Source organism: Calypte anna, chromosome 1 (assembly GCF_003957555.1).
Source record: "Calypte anna isolate BGI_N300 chromosome 1, bCalAnn1_v1.p, whole genome shotgun sequence".
Taxonomy (NCBI): Eukaryota; Metazoa; Chordata; class Aves; order Apodiformes; family Trochilidae; genus Calypte; species Calypte anna.
The window spans coordinates 132,012,484-132,031,495 of NC_044244.1; the positions used below are offsets into that span (position 1 = coordinate 132,012,484).

General features: G+C 36.6%; 1 protein-coding gene across 3 annotated transcripts in view; it reads left to right on the forward strand.

Moving 5' to 3' along the window:
- The window catches only part of HERC2 (HECT and RLD domain containing E3 ubiquitin protein ligase 2), a 110,884-nt gene that overhangs the window by 40,363 nt on the left and 51,509 nt on the right, over positions 1 to 19,012 (forward strand). For 2 of the 3 annotated variants that reach the window (XM_030466662.1, XM_030466675.1), the window contains exons 17-42: positions 476 to 676; positions 1,330 to 1,558; positions 1,633 to 1,757; positions 3,015 to 3,193; positions 4,096 to 4,280; positions 4,654 to 4,809; positions 5,099 to 5,284; positions 6,394 to 6,564; positions 6,669 to 6,772; positions 6,877 to 7,027; positions 7,636 to 7,850; positions 8,730 to 8,862; positions 8,972 to 9,099; positions 9,222 to 9,417; positions 10,008 to 10,144; positions 10,598 to 10,771; positions 10,852 to 10,988; positions 11,081 to 11,232; positions 11,630 to 11,821; positions 13,632 to 13,819; positions 14,310 to 14,502; positions 15,089 to 15,271; positions 15,839 to 16,023; positions 17,703 to 17,850; positions 17,942 to 18,138; positions 18,377 to 18,607. In XM_030466662.1, the coding sequence (XP_030322522.1) occupies positions 476 to 676; positions 1,330 to 1,558; positions 1,633 to 1,757; positions 3,015 to 3,193; positions 4,096 to 4,280; positions 4,654 to 4,809; positions 5,099 to 5,284; positions 6,394 to 6,564; positions 6,669 to 6,772; positions 6,877 to 7,027; positions 7,636 to 7,850; positions 8,730 to 8,862; positions 8,972 to 9,099; positions 9,222 to 9,417; positions 10,008 to 10,144; positions 10,598 to 10,771; positions 10,852 to 10,988; positions 11,081 to 11,232; positions 11,630 to 11,821; positions 13,632 to 13,819; positions 14,310 to 14,502; positions 15,089 to 15,271; positions 15,839 to 16,023; positions 17,703 to 17,850; positions 17,942 to 18,138; positions 18,377 to 18,607 (4,476 nt within the window). The remainder of the gene's footprint in view (positions 1 to 475; positions 677 to 1,329; positions 1,559 to 1,632; positions 1,758 to 3,014; positions 3,194 to 4,095; positions 4,281 to 4,653; positions 4,810 to 5,098; positions 5,285 to 6,393; positions 6,565 to 6,668; positions 6,773 to 6,876; positions 7,028 to 7,635; positions 7,851 to 8,729; positions 8,863 to 8,971; positions 9,100 to 9,221; positions 9,418 to 10,007; positions 10,145 to 10,597; positions 10,772 to 10,851; positions 10,989 to 11,080; positions 11,233 to 11,629; positions 11,822 to 13,631; positions 13,820 to 14,309; positions 14,503 to 15,088; positions 15,272 to 15,838; positions 16,024 to 17,702; positions 17,851 to 17,941; positions 18,139 to 18,376; positions 18,608 to 19,012) is intronic. The other variant, XM_030466670.1, reaches the window with a different exon arrangement.

Sequence of the window (19,012 nt, forward strand, 5' to 3'; positions counted from 1 at the left end):
CTGTACACTAGTCACAGGCTCTCTTCCTGTGCTTACATGACTCTTCTTATTTCTTGTTCTGAATAAATGATGTGGGGAAAAAACCCACAATCTTGTGCAGTTCTTCTCCTGAAAAGAGATAAGTAGTTTACTCTTTGTTAGGTATTCCAAGAAGTAGCTATTTACCTGTTTTGTTTATCATCTGGTACAGCAATTAGAGAGTTACCAATCAGAATGTTACCTACAGTAAAGATAGTAAGGTATCTGGACTGGCATCTCCTTTGAAAATGTAATAGAGTTATTTTTTGAGATTAGTAGTGCTATATACAATATTTACAAGGGCACGAGTGGAGGCTTCTCTTCAGCAGATGTGCTGATATTATTTCTATATCTTTTAGTGTTTGAAGGCAGATGTTAGCTGTACATTTCTCTCTAATCAATGTCATCTTATATTTAGGAAAGAAGTGTTGAAGTTTTATATTATTTCCATTTACAGAGTTTTGCTTGGTCATCGTGTTCAGAATGGTCAATAGGCTTGCGGGTGCCTTTCGTGGTGGATGTTTGCCACATGACATTTGAGCAGCTGGATCTTTTACTAAGACAAGTAACAGAGGGAATGGATGGCTCCTCTGACTGGCCCCCTCCTCAGGAAAAGGAGTGTATGGCTGTGGCAACATTAAACCTTCTGAGGCTTCAGGTACCTTCAATTTCTGATACACAGAGAACTCCTTGAACTGAACATTTCAGTAAATTGCTTGGATGAAAATAGTGGATGTAATGTGCTTTAAAACATTTTTATTGATTTTTAAAAACAAAATAAGTACAATATCACTTTCTGCTCTTCAAAATTTGGCAGCTTGTGGTTGCTTTTTTTGTTGGCAGCTTTTGGGTCGCCTTAAAAATGAGTTATAAAATGTAAATGTTTTAAGCCTTGTATCCTCACTCAGCAAACCCACAGACTCAAAGATTTTGAACATTTCTAGGAGTTCTAGATACTTTGTTAAGAGGGCATTCACTCTTAGAAATGCTATCTGACATATGCTGAAGATGTGCTGCTTTTCCTAGCATACTGTAGTAAAGTGTTTAGATTATTCTTTAGGTTTTCATAGTTCAGAGTACAGTTCATAATCTTTGCTGATTAGTTTAATTTTAGTATGTGTTTGGGCAAGCCACAATCTCCCTTGAACTTTACAGATTAAGGGATTGAAAGTTGGTATCATGGTCAGTGAATTTGCTCAGTTGCTCCAGGATGGTGTATTTTTGTTTGTTTGTTCTTCAAGTTCACATCTTTTCTTGATTATAATTTGCCTTTTTTTTAAAATTTATTTTTTCCTTTCTTTTTTTTTTCAGCTTCATGCTGCCATTAGTCATCAGGTGGATCCGGAATGCCTCGGTTTAGGCCTGGGCAGTATACTGCTCAATAGTTTGAAACAGACAGTGGTAACACTAGCAAGTAATGCCGGTGTTCTTAACACTGTGCAGTCAGCAGCTCAAGCAGTGCTGCAGAGTGGGTGGTCTGTGTTGCTGCCCACAGCAGAAGAACGGGCCAGGGCTCTCTCAGCTCTCTTACCCAGTGCAGGTTAGTCCTCAGATTTAAACCTGTTTGTTTGGGGTTTGTGTCTCTAGTTCACTAATAGCTCCTTCCATTCCTAGTTTCAGGAAATGAAATGAATGTAAGTCCAGGACGTAGGTTTATGATTGACCTCTTGGTGGGCAGCTTGATGGCTGATGGAGGCTTAGAATCTGCGTTGAATGCTGCTATTACTGCAGAAATTCAGGTATGTTTCAGCAGCTCTGCAGTTCTGAATAAACAGATTAAGATGTTTCAAGGTTTTTCTGAAGTTTGTGGGTTGATGTTAGCTTCTTTTGATGTGCAACTCGAGCCAGTGTTTGTTTGCAAGCATGAGTCATATTCTCCTCTTTAGTAGAGCATTTCTAGAGTCTTGGTTTGAGCAACAGTTAACAAACTTTTTCACAATGTTCTGTAATAGGAGCATAATTTTACAAAGCAATTTGTGTCTCTCTGTGGGATTCTTGAGTTCTTAATATCCTTTAAGTCACCTGTATCTGTACAGCAGAAATCTCAGATTTATTACTTATGAATTTAAGATGAATGATTTCTTTGCAGCACCCCACATTTCTATAGCTTCGTTCTCAGACTGGTTTGAATATTTAACAGGTGTTGATTAGTTACACAAAGGATGAAAAAAATTTTCATATATAGAAACATCCTCTGCACAGATTGCTTTGAATTGTCTTATTTTTATATGGCTGTGAAAGCAAAAAAGTGCTTTTCCCTTTCCTTTTGATTTTTTTTTTTTTTTTCATTTCTTCCTAATTTATTTTCTTCTTGCTTTCTCTCCACTGTTGGGAAGTGGGGAGTTTTATGATGCAGAGGGAATGCACATATTAAGTTTTGCTTCAATGCATAGTATTAGTATTTTTTGTTGTTAAAGGCATGCAGGACCTCTTGCTTTGTAATGAAGTCTTCTAGGACACATTTATGTTATAGCATAGGTCAGAGATGCTTGAGTAACTTAATATATATGCAGAAAATTATCTAGGTGGCAGAACACAGCACAGCATAGGTTTATTTACATTGTCTAAAACCTGGGTGAATTTGTTTCCATGGAGATCAGTAGTGAATCTGATCCAAGTTCTTCTGTGCGGACTGGATTTGTGACCTTTATAAATACAATATATACATGCCTTCAGTTATGAACTGTGTAGCAGGTACTGTTATGCTAAAACATACCTAGAGCAGAAGTCAGTTATTAAGTTGGATTGGTGGAAATTGAGTCTGGAGTTCTTCTTCTCTTGTTTAACCCTCTCTCCTCCCCCACTTCTTTTTATAATTGTTTAAAAAAATGTGTCCACATGATTTGTTACAGAATATGCAATACACATTTGTTAGCAATTGTTTAATTCTGGCACAAATAAAAGTAACTTAATTATGTTGTAAGCACTTGTTAATAAAATGTTGCACAGTCACAGTGGCAGTTTGCTCATTTTCATTAACTTGGTTACTTTTTTAGGATATTGAAGCAAAAAAAGAAGCACAGAAAGAGAAAGAAATTGATGAACAAGAAGCAAATGCATCAACACTTCATAGGAGCAGGACTCCATTGGACAAAGACATTATTAATACTGGAATCTATGAATCTGCAGGAAAACAAAGTTTACCATTAGTTCAGTTAATTCAGCAGTTACTAAGGTAATGGCTTTAAATTTGTCTTGTATTTTTGTTCAGAAGATCTGTTCATATGGTTTATGAACTAGTCAACTAAAGAATGACTGTCTAGTTTTTGTTAGCAGATAGTCTCCTGCTAGCATTTTAACTCCTCAGAATTCAAATTATTGAACATTTTCCTCGTTTGTCTATAGTTTGCTCCTCGTTTGCAAAGGAGCAAAGGTCTATACTTAATTACAAATTTTAGGAAGACTTACTGCCTTGCTTTTGTGGATATTGATACTTCTTTCCTGTATTTTGAAAGTCTGTTTAACAAATAGAGGGCAAATGTTCAAAAGCATGTCCCCACAAAGCATCATAATCAGCAGAAATTTATTTAGAGCTGAATGTTCTGCTTCAGTATCTGAAGCTGTAACTGGGGAAGAAACCTGAATTTTAAATTCTTAAGACTGAAAAAGAAATTGTGAATGCATGACCAGTAGGGTGCTGACAACACAGCTTCTTTATGTCAGCTACAGCATTATTTACTATGTATTATATGCAGCAGGAAGTAATTATGGTATTGCTATATTGTGCTTTTTCATTTAATTGTGTTGGCAACTGTATAATTTAATCAGTACTGAAACTCTTGAGCTACATAGCTTGATGACTTTCATTGCAGCCTTTCAGTGAAGATTGTCAGATTATGTTTTTTGTAGTGAATGATGACAAAAAATAGGAAATTGATACATTTTAGGAGTCCTCTGCACAAACCATTGACTTTTTGAGGAACAGGGTGCAAACAAGAAAACATTCTACGAAAAAACTTTGGATAGGTTTGTTATATATTTGTGTAAAACTCTCCTAAAAGCTTAACCTTTGTTTCCATGGACTGTCTTCACTGTCAGCTCTCTTGAAGTGCTTTATAAAACTTCTTTGCCCATTAGGAACATCGCCTCACAGACGATAGCCAAGCTAAAAGATGTCGCTCGTCGTGTTTCTTCCTGCATGGACCACGAACATTACAGCAAAGAGAGATCTGCATCTCTGGACCTCTTGCTCCGTTTTCAGCGTCTGCTTGTTAGTAAACTTTACCCAGGAGATTGTGTTGGGCAGGTCCCCCATACCTACAGTAAGTTACTGTGAAAAAAATATAAACCCTCCCACCCCCAGCATTCCTCTAATTCTTCTACAGGGTGGCAGTTTCTTATTTTAGTTTGCCTTCTTGTATCATTTATCAGCCTAATTGCTGAGTCTGAAAAGTGTTTGAAAGTCGTTTCTTTAAATTGTTTTTTAATAATGAAAAACTTCTCCTTAGAAGGCAACAGGTTCTAAATGATAAAATTATTGTAAACTTTTAAAAAGTTTTAAAAAGAGATTTCTTAATTGAGTGTTAATACTGAGTGGCTGTATTTCAGAAGAGTATGAGGACTTTTGAAGTCTGTTTCTTAAATTTGACTGTGTTGATGGTTTCCTGTGCTCTGCCTCTTTTTTTTTTTATGCAGGTCCTGACCTCTTAGGTGTTGGCTCTTTACTGAAGAAATACACTGCTCTTCTGTGCACACACATTGGTGATATACTTCCTGTAGCAACCAGCATTGCTTCTGCTAGTCATAGGCATTTTGCAGAAGTGTCCCGAGTCGTGGATGGAGATTTGACAGGTAGGTTTTTCTTCACTATCCTCTTCTCCCTTCCATGTACAACAATATATATATTCCTACAATATATAAAGATGTATTGTAGATGTTCTTGGGAGTTCTAAACGACAGAAGAAGAGTCAACTTAGTCTTCTGATTGATGGGAGAGGAAGAGGGGAGATTTGATGGGACAGGCAACAGCTTTGTACTAAAACAGTAATACAAGGCAGAATGTATTTCATGGCAATTTACTTCCATGATGTATTTATACATGCAAATTTTGAATTAAATCTGAATGTCTTCTGTGTTTTAGGCATTCTTCTTCCAGAATTGGTGGTTTCTGTAGTGCTACTCCTTAGTAAAAATGCTGGACTAATGCAGGAAGCTGGTGCTATCCCTCTGTTGGCTGGCTTGCTAGAACACCTGGACAGATTTGACCATTTAGCACCTGGAAAGGAAAGGGATGACAATGAGGATTTAGCATGGCCAGGAATAATGGGTATGTATTAGTAGCACCTGGGCTATTTATTTGTGTTGTCATAAAGTAGCTGTATAAAAATGGTGACTATTCATAAACTACTTTCAGGAATGGAATTATACTTCAGTAGAATACTTCTGAGAAAATTTTTATTAACCAATTCACATGGCAGTATTTATTTCTATCAAGAATTTTATTACTTAAGGTGTGTATAGAGGTAGGATTAAGTGGAGTAAAACACAACTTTTTAAAGTAGTTGACATAATTTTGCATTTTGAGTGTGAAAAGTTGCAGTGAAAATATGAGTAGTACATATATACATTCCATTCCTTAATTCCATCCATAACATAAAGGGATAGCAATGTGAAAGCTTTGAAATAAGGAAGTTTTCTTTTCCCAGGGCACTTTATAAAGTGAGCTGTATCTGGAGTGAAAGAGAAGCAGAAAATGTACATTTGTGACTGTGAGCATTTTACTGGTGGAGAAAGGGATTAAACTTGTTTGGCATAACCCAAGAATGCTAAACATCCCAGTGCTAGACACTAGTGTGTTAGGAAGAGTAAAAAATATATGAAAATTCAGTTAATGGTCTAATGAAGTAAATTGAGATAAAGGTGTCTGTGCAAACATTACTCTGTTGCTTGGGTGAAATGACCTTTATTTTCAAATAGTTCACTGATACACTGATTGGAAGAGTTCTACTATGTATGTAACTTTCCTTTGTTTATTTAAAAAATATGGATTTAAATGGAAATTAAATATACAGTCAATACCTTGTAAGCATAAAACTGAAGTAATTTTAAGGGACAACTGAGCAGAGCAGTGATTTGCTGGAGCACTAGTTGTTTTGTTCCATCTGCACACTAAACAGCCATGTAGTTGAGCAATGCTAGTTCTTTGATAGCGTGACACTAGAGAATAGTGCATAAAGGAATACAGCAGACATTTTAATTGCATAATATGTAGACCAGAGCATATTAATAGCCATTGACTTTTAAGAATATCAAAAGAGACAAGAAGCCTTTGAATGAGGGTGAAGAATTTGATCAGGCAACTGTTAAAAGATGGTTCAAAAAGAAACTTTACTTTCTGTTTTTCTGTTGATAAGTTCTTTTGTTTTGTATCTATAGGTTCCTTTTTTACTGGCCAGAGCTGCAGAAATAATGAGGAGGTGACACTTATACGTAAAGCTGATCTAGAGAACCACAACAAAGATGGAGGATTTTGGACAGTGATTGATGGGAAAGTGTATGATATAAAGGACTTCCAAGCTCAGTCTTTAACTGGCAGTAGCATACTTGGTGAGAATCAAAGAATGAATTGAAGACACAAATTACTTAACACGAGTTAGGTAGCATACACAGATTTTTGGTGATTATACTGACTACCTGGTTCTTTCATTTAGCTCAGTTTGCAGGTGAGGACCCGGTTGTTGCTTTGGAAGCAGCTTTGCAGTTTGAGGACACTCGGGAGTCAATGCATGCCTTCTGTGTTGGCCAGTATATGGAGGTAAAAATGTTACATGTTAATGGATATATGTTGTCTAAAGCCTTGGTTTCAAAATTCTTACTGGGCCTCAGTTCCAACTTTCAACTCCTATTTCTTCTCACCAGCCTGACCAGGAAGTGGTTACAACACCAGATCTCAGTACTTTGTCATCACCTCTCATAGACACAGAAAGGAATTTGGGTCTTCTCCTTGGACTGCACGCTTCCTACTTGGCAATGAGCACACCACTTTCTCCTCTGGAAGTTGAATGTGCCAGTAAGCAAACCTCATTTTGAGTTTAAACAAGTGATAAATACTTGTCAAAGCATGCAAGAAAAAAGACACAAACAAATGAACTGGAAATCTAGTACATTTTTATTTTTGCTGTCCTCTGAAGTATTTCTTTATTGTTAACATTAATTACTGCACTAGTCAAAATCCAATAATTTAGCAAGTGTAAAATGAATATTTGATAATTCTGGACAGTTAAATATCCAGAATTTTGTAATATACAAGGTAGAGAAGTACTCAAAAAGAAAGGAGGCTGTAAAGCACAGTTATCTTGATAATTTGTATTCAGTTAAGATTGCCTGAAGCATCTGATGTTGGATTCTGTCTTGTTGAGTATCTTAATATGGTGAATAAAGGGTAGAATTCAATATTAATCATATAAAAATCATAGCTATTACCATATTAGCTTTAAACAGGCAATGCCTTTTTAGTTATTTAATTTTTTTTTCCTTAGTTGCAGAATTAATTTTTTTTGGTTCCTGTGAAAATGTTTCAGCAAACCTTGCATGCCTTTTACTTGAGGGAATTGTTGAATCTTCATAGCTCAATCTCTAATCAAAATATGCATTTGTGTTTTCTTTACTTCCTTTTAGAGTGGTTGAAGTCATCTATCTTTTCTGGAGGCCTACAAACCAGTCAGATTCATTACAGTTACAATGAGGAAAAAGATGAAGACCATTGCAGTTCACCTGGTAACACTCCCCCGAATAAATCAAAGCTGTATACACACCGAATAACTTTGAGTGACCATTCACAACCTTTTCTCCAAGCTATTGCAGATAATAATATTCAGGATCACACTGTGAAGGTAAGCCTTTACTAGTTCTGCTCATTAACAGTGTGGCTGGAGGGAGACACTGGTGTTCTGAAAACAGTTTTGTTGGTGAATATTCTTTCAGAAATTAAAACGATCAAAACGGTTATTCCATAATTGCCTCTTGTAAAAGGCATGCCTGAATACTACTAATGGGTAAAATTTGTGCATTTCACTTAGTATCATGATAATTACTGTTATTTGAAATTTTGATTGGGAGAACTAAAAAACTTGTTTTTTTACAAAAAAATTTTATAGTGTATTACTTTCCATGTCAAGCTTTAGTAGTGTTGACAGACCTTGCTCACCTCCAACTGAACTAAGATGGAATTTTATATTTTTTTTTGTCAAAGTGCAAATGTATTTTGTCTGTTAGATGTGTGTATGCCTTTGTCTTGAAGTTCTTTAGTGCCCTGTGGTTCTTGGTGCATCACCAATATGCAGTTATGGATATTTGGAAAACCCTTAAGATTTACATTGATCATTGTCTTCTGTAATACCTCCAGATTTTCTAACCCTTTATGCTCAGTTCTTTTATAAAAAAACCCAGACAGTGTTGGGATAGATGTAATGACAAGTCAGGAGAATTAAAACCAAGGTGACTTGGCTATCTCAGGAAGAGTTAAAAGCAGTAGGTAGCTTTGTTGCTTGAGCCATATTGTTCTTCATACAAGAACAGTGATACAGGGTATTTGTAGTATTGGGATGTTATTTCTGTGTATTGACTTGTGCATACTGTGTGGTATATCTCACTTTGGAATGTTAGTTCAACTTGTAGTTATTCAGTGTTATCTAAATGCTGGCTGCATTATTTTGGGTCCTTTTATTGTATTTCAAAGCAATTAATTAGAGGCTGTTGTGTGTTTTTTGTAGGACTTCTTGTGTCAAATAGAAAGATACTGTAAACAGTGTCACTTAACAACACCCATCACATTCCCTCCTGAGCATCCTGTGGAAGAAGTAGGACGTTTGTTATTATGCTGCCTTCTGAAACATGAAGATCTAGGTAGGTAGGGTTGTGGTATAGCTGTCCCAGAATACATTTTAGACCAGTTTAAATGCTGCTGTGGATGATTTTGGAAATGCATGTTCAAAAATTGTCTTTTCCCATTAAGGTCATATAGCCCTGTCTCTTGTTCATCCTGGTACCCTTGGAGTTGACCAGGTGAAGCACAAAACCTTACCCAAATCTGTAGTGGATGTGTGCCGTGTTGTCTACCAAGCAAAATGCTCACTGATTAAGGTAAGCCTATTACATGCTCAAGTTTAGATTACTTTTTATTTGAAGTGTTTTAATAAAAAGTTACACATTGTTCGTTTTATTGTGCATTAAAGAGTGACCTAATCTTTCAATGACTTTTTTAGACCCATCAAGAGCAAGGACGTTCTTACAAGGAAGTTTGTGCTCCTGTCATTGAACGTCTGAGGTTCTTATTCAATGAACTACGTCCTGCAGTTTGCAATGATCTCTCTATAATGTCTAAATTTAAACTTCTGAGTTCCTTACCTCGATGGCGGAGAGTAGCTCAGAAAATAATCAGAGAAAAAAGGAAAAAAAGAGGTAAAGCAACGTTAACATTTTATTTTCTTTGAAAAAATGAAAATTAATCTCTTGCCAGGGTTTGCTGCTCCATACTTGAGACTCTTGCTAGCTAAAGCATCAGACCCATTCACTTTCTCATGTGTTTTCATTGGGTTTTCTGAATCAATGGCTACACATCAGTTCCTGCAGCAAAAGCAGGCCTACAAGAGAGCTGAGTCTAGGTGAGGCATGATTCTTTCTGTTCCAGCATATTGAAAGTGAGCTGTCAGTGTTTGTCCCTCTGAATTTGTTTTATGAAGGTTTAACAAGAAGTGATATCCTATTAGAAATAATGTTTTATTAAAACACTGTAGTCACCTCTTCAACTGGAAATTAATTAATATGGTAGACAAACAGCAAAGTTCTTTTAAAACTGATCTTTAAAGGTAAAAATATATTGCAGGTAATACCAGAGCTAATTTGATGATTGTTTGACATAGAGTTCACCAATTTCCATTTTACTACAGAGAGATCTTAAGCATTCTGTTTTCTTAGGTTATTATGCAAACCAAAAATGTGACACTCTAAAATGTTATCAGGATACGCGAAATAATTGTTTTTATTTTTAGTGCCAAAAAAATCTGAATCTGCTGATGTGGAAGAATCCAAAATTGGAAATGAAGAGAGTGATTTAGAAGAATCCTGTGTGGTACCTCATAGCCCTGTACCTATAGATAAAAGGCCCTTACCAATCAAGTCGCCCAAGGTATAATACCAGATTTTGAAGCAACATTGTGAATGAAAATAACACGAGGAGAAAACATTAGCAAAAGCATGTTTGCTATAACTTGACATTCAATATTCTGATAATGGTGTTTGGGATATATATGTGTCTCATTGTTTTAGTGAAACCTGGAATAACTTGTAAAAATAAGCTTGGGTACTCCATTTTTAGAATATGTGAATACCTTCTTTAATTTTTAGATTGTCTGTAATGTTAGAAGTATTTATATAAAGCTTCGTTTCAAAATAAAAGGTTGTGCTGAGTTACTTTATCTTTTCTTTTTAGTATTAATTTAGTTGAATTTTTATGTAGCAATTGTTACAGTTATTACTGAGCTCTTTCCTGAACAAGCTTGCTCTATTTTTTTCTTTACCCTCCTAGGAATTTAAATTTGTGCATGTTTTTGTTTTAACATGCCACCTTCTGGTTTTGCAGGATAAGTGGCAGCCAATTTTGAGTACAGTTACAGGTGTCCACAAATACAAATGGCTGAAGCAAAATGTCCAAGGCTTATATCCACAGTCTGCCCTCCTTAACACCATTGTTGAATTTGCACTTAAAGAAGAACCTGTGGATGTAGAAAAAATGAGAAAATGTTTATTAAAACAGGTAAAATGGATGAAAATGAGCTTGTGTGTATCAGCAGTTTTCATAAGTATTACAATTTTTATTTTTTTTTTTTTTTTCAGTTGGAAAGAGCAGAAGTTCGTCTGGAGGGAATAGATACTATTCTGAAATTGGCAGCAAAAAATTTTTTGCTCCCATCCGTGCAGTATGCTATGTTCTGTGGGTGGCAGAGGCTTATTCCAGAAGGAGCAAATATAGGGTAAAACTTTGTTGCTTTTGGTTTCACAGTTGTCTGCTAAGAAAAAAATACTTACTTTTGTTGTTTTTGTTGTTGTTTTTTTTTCTATGAAGGGAACCTCTTACTGACTGCTTGAAGGATGTTGATCTGATCCCACCATTTAACAGAATGCTGCTAGAAGTAACTTTTGGGAAGTTGTATGCATGGGCTATTCAGAATGTCCGGAACATCTTGCTTGATGCTCATGCAAAATTCAAAGAACTAGGTGAATCTCATTTTGTTGCTGTTGGCTTGTGAGAAAACTCTTTTAAATGAATATTGTTATATTTTTTAAAGTTACCAGTAATTAGGATCCTAAAATCATTTCCCTTGGTCTGTGCTGAGAAATACTTGGACCTTTTGTCTAGCCTTGTGTTGTTGCACTCCCCTCTGTTCTCTGTTAAATCACTTCTCGGTGTTTAAGAGAACGTTGCTGGTATCCCAGTAACAGATCATTGATTACTTGTTAGTAACATTTTGCCATTAAAATCTAAGTTATAAAATGCTTCTTGGAACATCAGTTCAGCAAGTATTTGAAACCATCAAATAAATAGATAACTGATTTCATTTAGCTCCCAGATGTCAAACTGATTTTTTTTTTTTTTATATTTCTTTTGAATTAGGTGTGCAGCCTGTTCCTCTACAAACAATTACTAATGAGAATCCAGCAGGACCAAGTCTTGGGACTATTCCACAAGCACGTTTTCTCTTGGTCATGCTCAACATGTTAACGTTGCAGCACGGTGCTAATACCTTGAGCCTCCTCCTTAACTCGGGCATGCTGGCATTGACCCAAACAACGCTGCGCCTCATCGGTATGAGACAGACCTTCTGGTTGCTTGTTTGGAAAAAAAGACATGCTTTTTAAATCTCCTGTGTGTTTACCTCTTGGTGTACCCAAACTACAGAAGGGTTTTGTTTCTTAAGGATAGTGTTAACTCTATCCACCTCTACCCCTCACTGCAAAAAACACGTATGTAGGCATGCCAGAGAAGGAAGTTGGTCTGATGACGTTTCTCAGGACTCTGTGTTGGCCATAATTTCCTAAAATTTAAGTGTGATAGTGTTCTTTTGGTGGAGCCATTACAAATAAGCTAAACATGGAAAAGTTAAAATGAAGACATTAAAACTGCCTACTGCCAACTCATTCAGTTTCATTTGTTCTACCTATTGAAACTATTCCCAGTCTGCATATTTAAGCTGGAAGCTTCTTTTTTCTGATGTAAGAAGTTCTGTGGTGTTTTTTGCCATGATTTGAGTTCTCCTACTTTTTTTTTTTTTTTTTATTTTTTTAAATAAGGGAAAATATTTCTTTTCATAACTTCTACTTAACTGAATTGCTCCTAAGAAAGTTTTCCAAAGCAATTTGTTCATAGAACTATTTGGCCACTGGACTCATCATTGTAATGTCTACTATTTCTTATTTTTGCTCAAAGTTAAATATTAGAAGTCTTGTTCATTCAGAATCGTTACATCACCAGTCACAAGTCAGGTCCCCCAGGGACAGATATTGGGCCTGACATTGTTTAATATCTTCATGAGGGATCTTCATGTTGGGATCAAGTGTACCCCAATGAAGTTAGTTTGCAGATTGCAGATCACAGCAAGCTGCATGAGGAGGCATACATTACTGAAGGGAGAGCTACCCTCCAGGAAGACCTCAGTAGGCTGAAAAAGTGGGGTAACAAGAACCTTACTGAGTTCATCGAGGACAAGTGTAGGGTCTTTCACCTGGATAAACATAATCCAGGAGTGCAGTGTAGGCTGGGATCCATCTGGCTGCAGAGCAGCTCTGTGGAAAGGGCCTCGAGGTCCTGGTGGACAAGCAGCTCAGTAGGAGTGAACAGTGTGCTGCTGTGGCAAAGAAAGCCAATAGGATGCTGGGTTGTATCAAGGACATCACCAGCAGAGATAAGGAAGTCAAAATTCCACTCTACTCAGCTCTTGTCAGGCCACATGTAGAACATTGTGTTGGGTTCTGATTGCCATTATACAAAAAAGATGCAGGCAGGCTGGAAGAGGGCCCAGTAAAGGGCCACAAAGAAGCAAAAGGACTGGCATCCCTGCTGTATGAGGAAAGGCTGAGAAAGCTGAGTTTGGTTAGCTTGGAGAAGAGAAGGCTTAGGGGAGACATGATCAGCATGTTCCCGTACTTGAAGGGTGGTTGTAAAGAAGATAGAAACTCCCTTTTTAGTAAGTTACATGGAAAAGACTAGGGGTAATGAGTACAAGTTACTCCTGGGGAGATGCCAGTTGGAAATGAGGAAAATTTTTCACCGTGAGAACAGTCAGACATTGGAATAATCTCCTTAGGGAAGTAGTGGATTCCCCAACACTAGACATTTTTAAGACTCACCTTGAGAAAGTGCTGGGCCATCTCATCTAAACTGTGTTCATACCTGGGAAGGTGGTGGTACCCTATGATCCTTGAGGTCCCTTCCAACTTGGCATTCTATGATATCCCAGTTTCCCAAGAGCTCATCTAGCTGGCACCTGTTAAATCAGCTTTCCTATTTGTTACTGCTTTTATATTGCAAACCTTATGTGCCTTAAAGTTTCAAGTGTGACAAAGGTAGTATAAAAACTTCTGCTAGCTTTAATTTTTTTCATGTTTTTTCCTCTTAGGACCTAGTTCTGACAACATTGAAGAAGATCTGATTGCCTCTTCTCATGGAGCTTCTGCCACAGTACTAGAAGAATCAAGAAAAGAAACTACACCTGTTCAGCTCCCTGTTTCTGGACCAGAGCTGGCAGCCATGATGAAAATTGGTACCAGAGTGGTGAGAGGGGTAGACTGGAAATGGGGTGATCAGGTACAACTTCTTTCGTTCAAGTTTGGTTTTGTTAAAATCTAAAGTCTGTGTTAAGTGAACTGTCTGAATTGTATGTTCAAAATGTAAAGGTAATTTTTAAATTTGAAAGACTTGGAGAATTAACATAAAGAATATTATTTGTTGAACTTCATTTTTGGAGACAAAATTTTTTTTTGAGACTGTTCTAAGTAAGGATTTAACAGGCAATTGGATCACTTGTTTGCTACCATAGTGCATACTTTCATAAAGACATGTATGGCACTTAGGTGGTACATAGTCCAATAGCTCTAAACATAACTGCTGAGGTTTACTGGAGTGATTTCATTCATGCTTTCTAATTTTATGCTGGATTTTGAAACAGTTTTGATGTTTACTATAAAGCCACTAGGCTAGAAGCAAAAAGGAGTAATTGCATTACTATTTTATGAACTTTGGATACAAGTTAGTGCTGTTGATTGGTTGTGCAACCTGAGCCTCTCTCTTCTGTCAGGATGGACCCCCTCCAGGCTTGGGTCGTGTGATTGGAGAATTAGGAGAAGATGGCTGGATAAGAGTGCAATGGGACACTGGAAGTACAAATTCTTACAGAATGGGGAAGGAGGGAAAATACGACCTGAAACTAGCTGAACCACCCCCAGCAACACAGCCCACAACAGAGGATTCAGACACTGAGGATGATTCTGGTGAGGAAGCAATTCCTTTAAAATAAAAGTGGATACAGGTTTTTAGTTTATTTCCGAATTTGCTCCCTTCTATTAAAAAAGCTTATTCCACAGGACTAGATGCTTCGTCAAAGAAGATTCATTTAATAGGTGTGCATTTCTGACCAGGATCTTTCTCAAGGTAGATTTACCATGAGAAAGGAGGAAAGAAAGGATGGTGGTGCATTTGTTGAACTTGGTATTTTTCAGCTGAAATAGTTTTGGTTACAGATATCAGGAGGGATACTTTTTAAGATGTAACTGCCATTCTGAACTGTTTATAAAATGGCATAATTATGCATCAAGTCACATTGTTTCTGTATTCTTGGCACTGCATTTGGGAGTTTCTTTTACGTTGTATACTGTTAGAGAAGAACTAGAAAATACCTACACAAAACAACTCGGATTTTATTTTTCTCTAACATTTGGGAATAAGGAATCTTCTTCATGTCAAATCATCTTGAAGAAAACACATCAGATTTATCCCATCGTGTTTGATTTAGAACTGTTTGTGAATGATGCTAACTCAGCAGTAAGGTAATCCTCTGCCTTTTGTCTCTCCTTTCAGAAGGAGAACAAGTTGAAAGGAATCTCCATCCAACTTCCATGATGCTGACAAGTACTGTGAACCTGTTGCAGACACTGTGTCTCTCTGCTGGTGTCCATGCTGAAGTCATGCAAAGTGATGCTACTAGGACTTTGTGTGGCCTACTTCGTATGCTTGTGGAGAGTGGAACAATAGATAAATCAGGTAGGTTATATAGAAACAATCCTATTAAAGGTGTGTGCTTCTGTTGTGTGCTTTGTTGTCTTCTAACTTTGTGAATCTTCTTGTACTAGAATTTCAGTTATTTAAAGCCACAGGCTACAAAATGTTTTTTCAGAGACTTTGAAATCTTAATTGTTTGCAAAAGCAACGTAAGTGATTGTGAACATTCTTGGAATATAAGAAGTAAAAGCAGGCGAAATGCATGAGATATGGAGCATGAGGATGTGCATACTTAGCTTAGATAATTAATGTATTACTCTTTTTTGAGACAACAGTATGACTGTTATTAATTTCCATAGATGTTCTGTAATTTAAGAAGTAATACTTTTAGCTGCTTTGAAATGAGAAGACAGTGTAAGGATGAGACTTGTTCTAAAAGCATATTTAATAAAATGAATTATGGGCTCTAGAGCTGAAGTTAATAGTACACATAAAGACAGTGGAGTTATCTCAGTCTTATTTGTCCAGAAAAGCCCCAGATAGTATATAGAGAATTACGTAGCTGGCAGAAACGTCAACTGTTATATGTATATATCTTTTTGTTTTTAGCCTCCTTGCCAAATAAATTAGTTTATAAAGAACAGCATAGGAGTTGGTGCACGTTGGGATTCATTCGAAGTATAGCACTCATGCCTCAGATGTGCAGCACTCTTAGTACCTCTCAGTGGATAACTTTGCTAATGAAAATTGTTGAGGGGCATGAATCTTTCACTGCTGCTTCACTACAGAGACAGGTAATGTGTGTATTTCCGAATTACTTTGATGGGCAATGAATTTAGTAGACTTTAGTTGTCTTTTTCTTTTTTCTAGATGTATTTTAAAAACCAGATGGGAATGTCCTTAAATCAGTTTTTAAATAATTGGACAAAAAATGTAACATTGTCTTATATTTAGGATTAATTATTTTAAATATACATCTAAGTTTTTCAGCCTTCAGGCCACTACAGCTTCCCTTCTTCTCTTGAAAGTCCAAAACTTTTGTACAGATGAGAAGCCAAAACAGTGTTCCAAAAAATGTATTCCAGAAACACCCATATCACATTTCCTAGAAGTTGAATAAGAAAACAGTAGCAAAACCCTTGTTAGGAAAAGTGTGCAATTCAATAATTAAATTTTAAAGCTGTTAAATTTTGTATTATATACTGTCCCTCTCCATACTAAACTGTTGTTATTGTTTTGGTTACAGTCTCTCTTAAGAAGCTGCATCTTTGCATAGTATTTTGGTATTGTATTTCCCTTGTACCCTTTCACCTTTTCTTTTTCCTTCTTTTTATTTTGACTTTTTTATTTGTTTTTGTGCTCTTTTACCTTTCCATAGCATCTTGCAGTGCCTTTTTAATGAGATTGAAAAGCAACCTTATTATGGAATAACTCTTCCATGTTTTAAGGCTTAGGGATAAAAAGTTCTTCTTAATCTTTATCTTTAAGCCAAAGCCTTGTATCATAAAGGCCTCTGCATTTTTATGTGATCTTCCAGCAAATTCTTGGCTGTATTTTAAATCTGATGAGTCTTCAGTCATTGTCCAGGACTTAGAGCACTAATTATCTGTGCTGTTCAGGGAATACTCAGGAGAAATGATCATTTGTCACACACCAGCATCTAATTGATAAGAAGAAAAAGATGAGACTTTGAAGTTCTAGAGAGATGTGTTAATTGACAGAGGTTTACAAGAAGAGACATCTCTTCACTGTTACTGGTTGCTTGTATTGATCTTTTGGGTAGAAGATGAGGAAGCTCAAACCCTGACATTCTCTTGTTCAGAATGTGCACCTCCACCCACTCTTTGATACTAGAGCACTGCATCTTCTCGTGTTCCTCATCAGTCCTGCACCAAGTGTCTAGGTTTAGAGATGCCAGCCTGTGCTCTCTGTACTGTGTCCAAGACTCTAGTTTCACAATAAATACCTTTAGGTGTCACTGTTTGCTTTTTTTTTTCCTTCTATAATTCAACTTTGTATTTCATGCTTTATAATCATTATACCTTCATTGCAGAACACTTGGAAACATTCATTCTGAAAAGCATCTTAGTACTAAGTTCCAAGTCTGAAATCTGAACACACTTTCCTATTCTGTATTTTTATTTTTCCTATGTGCTTCAGTTGTTTACCTTGTTTCCCAGTGTGTGTGTGTGTCACGTCCTGAGTACTGAAGAGGTTGGATTTGCTGATATGCCAGTAAAATTGTTCCTGACTCAATACTGGCACAATGTATTTTAAAGTATTTCTTAGCAAACTGAACAGAAGATCAGTAGCTCTGTAATTTCCACAGATGAAAAGAAGCCAGCATTATAGGAAGAACTAAAAAGAAAGGCTAACTTTTAGAATGTCATTCTTCTATACTTACTATGTTTGAGAATTTCTTAAATATTTGGTGACTTAGGATACTGTAACACAAATTTTCTTCTCTTTTTAGATCCTTGCTGTACATTTATTGAAAGCAGTACTTCCATCCTGGGATAAAAATGAAAGGTCGAGAGACATGAAATTTCTTGTGGAAAAACTGTTTGGATTTTTAGGCAGCCTGCTTAGTACTTGTTCTTCCGATATCCCACTACTCAGAGGTAGAAGAATTTTCTCTCAGTGGCTTGTTTTTATGCATAGGAAATACATGTGCTGAGTTGGTAACTGTTGTGCAATTGCTTTGTCTATCAGAATCTACTCTGAGAAGGAGAAAGTCCAGGCCCCAAGCATCTCTAACAGCCACTCACAGTAGTACCTTAGCAGAAGAGATAGTGGCACTGCTGAGGACGCTCCATTCGCTCAGCCAGTGGAATGGACTCATAAACAAGTACATCAACTCTCAGCTAACCTCCATCACCCACATCTTTGCAGGAAAACAGTCAGAAGGGGTAGTTTCCACGTTTTAAAATAAGCTCATTTTTATAGAAATGCTTGTTTTGAAATTATAAATATTAAATGTTCGTAAACAATATTAAGCTTAACTTTGAAAACCATTTTTCTGTTTTTATGAATAAGTATTTATGTGTTGTAATTTTAAAATTGAAGTGTATGTTAATAACTTTGTAGTTTAAAGCAGATGGAAGTATATATTTTCTCCCTACAGTTAATTTTATTGTTCTTTGTTAGGTTCTGCTGGATGACTACTTTCCAGACACTGAGAATCCAGAGGTGGGAGGCCTAATGGCAGTGTTGGCAGTGATTGGTGGCATAGACAGTCGCTTGAGACTGGGTGGACAAGTAGTTCATGATGAGTTTGGAGAAGGCACAGTGACACGCATCACCCCAAAAGGGAAAATCACTGTACAGTTCTATGACATGAGAACATGTAGAGTGTGCCCTCTGAATCAGCTAAAACCAGTAAGTTTGTTTTACTGATGCTTTTGTACAGGGAAAGGTATAGTTAAAGGCTGATACGAGGCAAAGGAAGTACTTGCTCTTCATTAGATGGATATATTGGATTTCAGCACATTCAATGCCCCAAATGCAAATCTGAGATGGTGCTTTTACAAACATCTGTGGGGCCTTTAATGCCTGTCCTTGTTTGAGGAGGAATTGAAAGGAAAAGGGATTTGAGCTGAAGTCCTTTGACTTGAGGTAAAATTTTAAGTCATGGCAATGGAATTTATAGCTTTTACATGTGAGGATTTTATTTATTTGTATTTAACTTGATTTGCTAAGTAATGTAGAAAGTCTTGGGTGTTTTTATTTGAATCTTAATCTCTAGTTGGTTAATATGGCTTTAGTGAAAGCACAGTCAGAGTG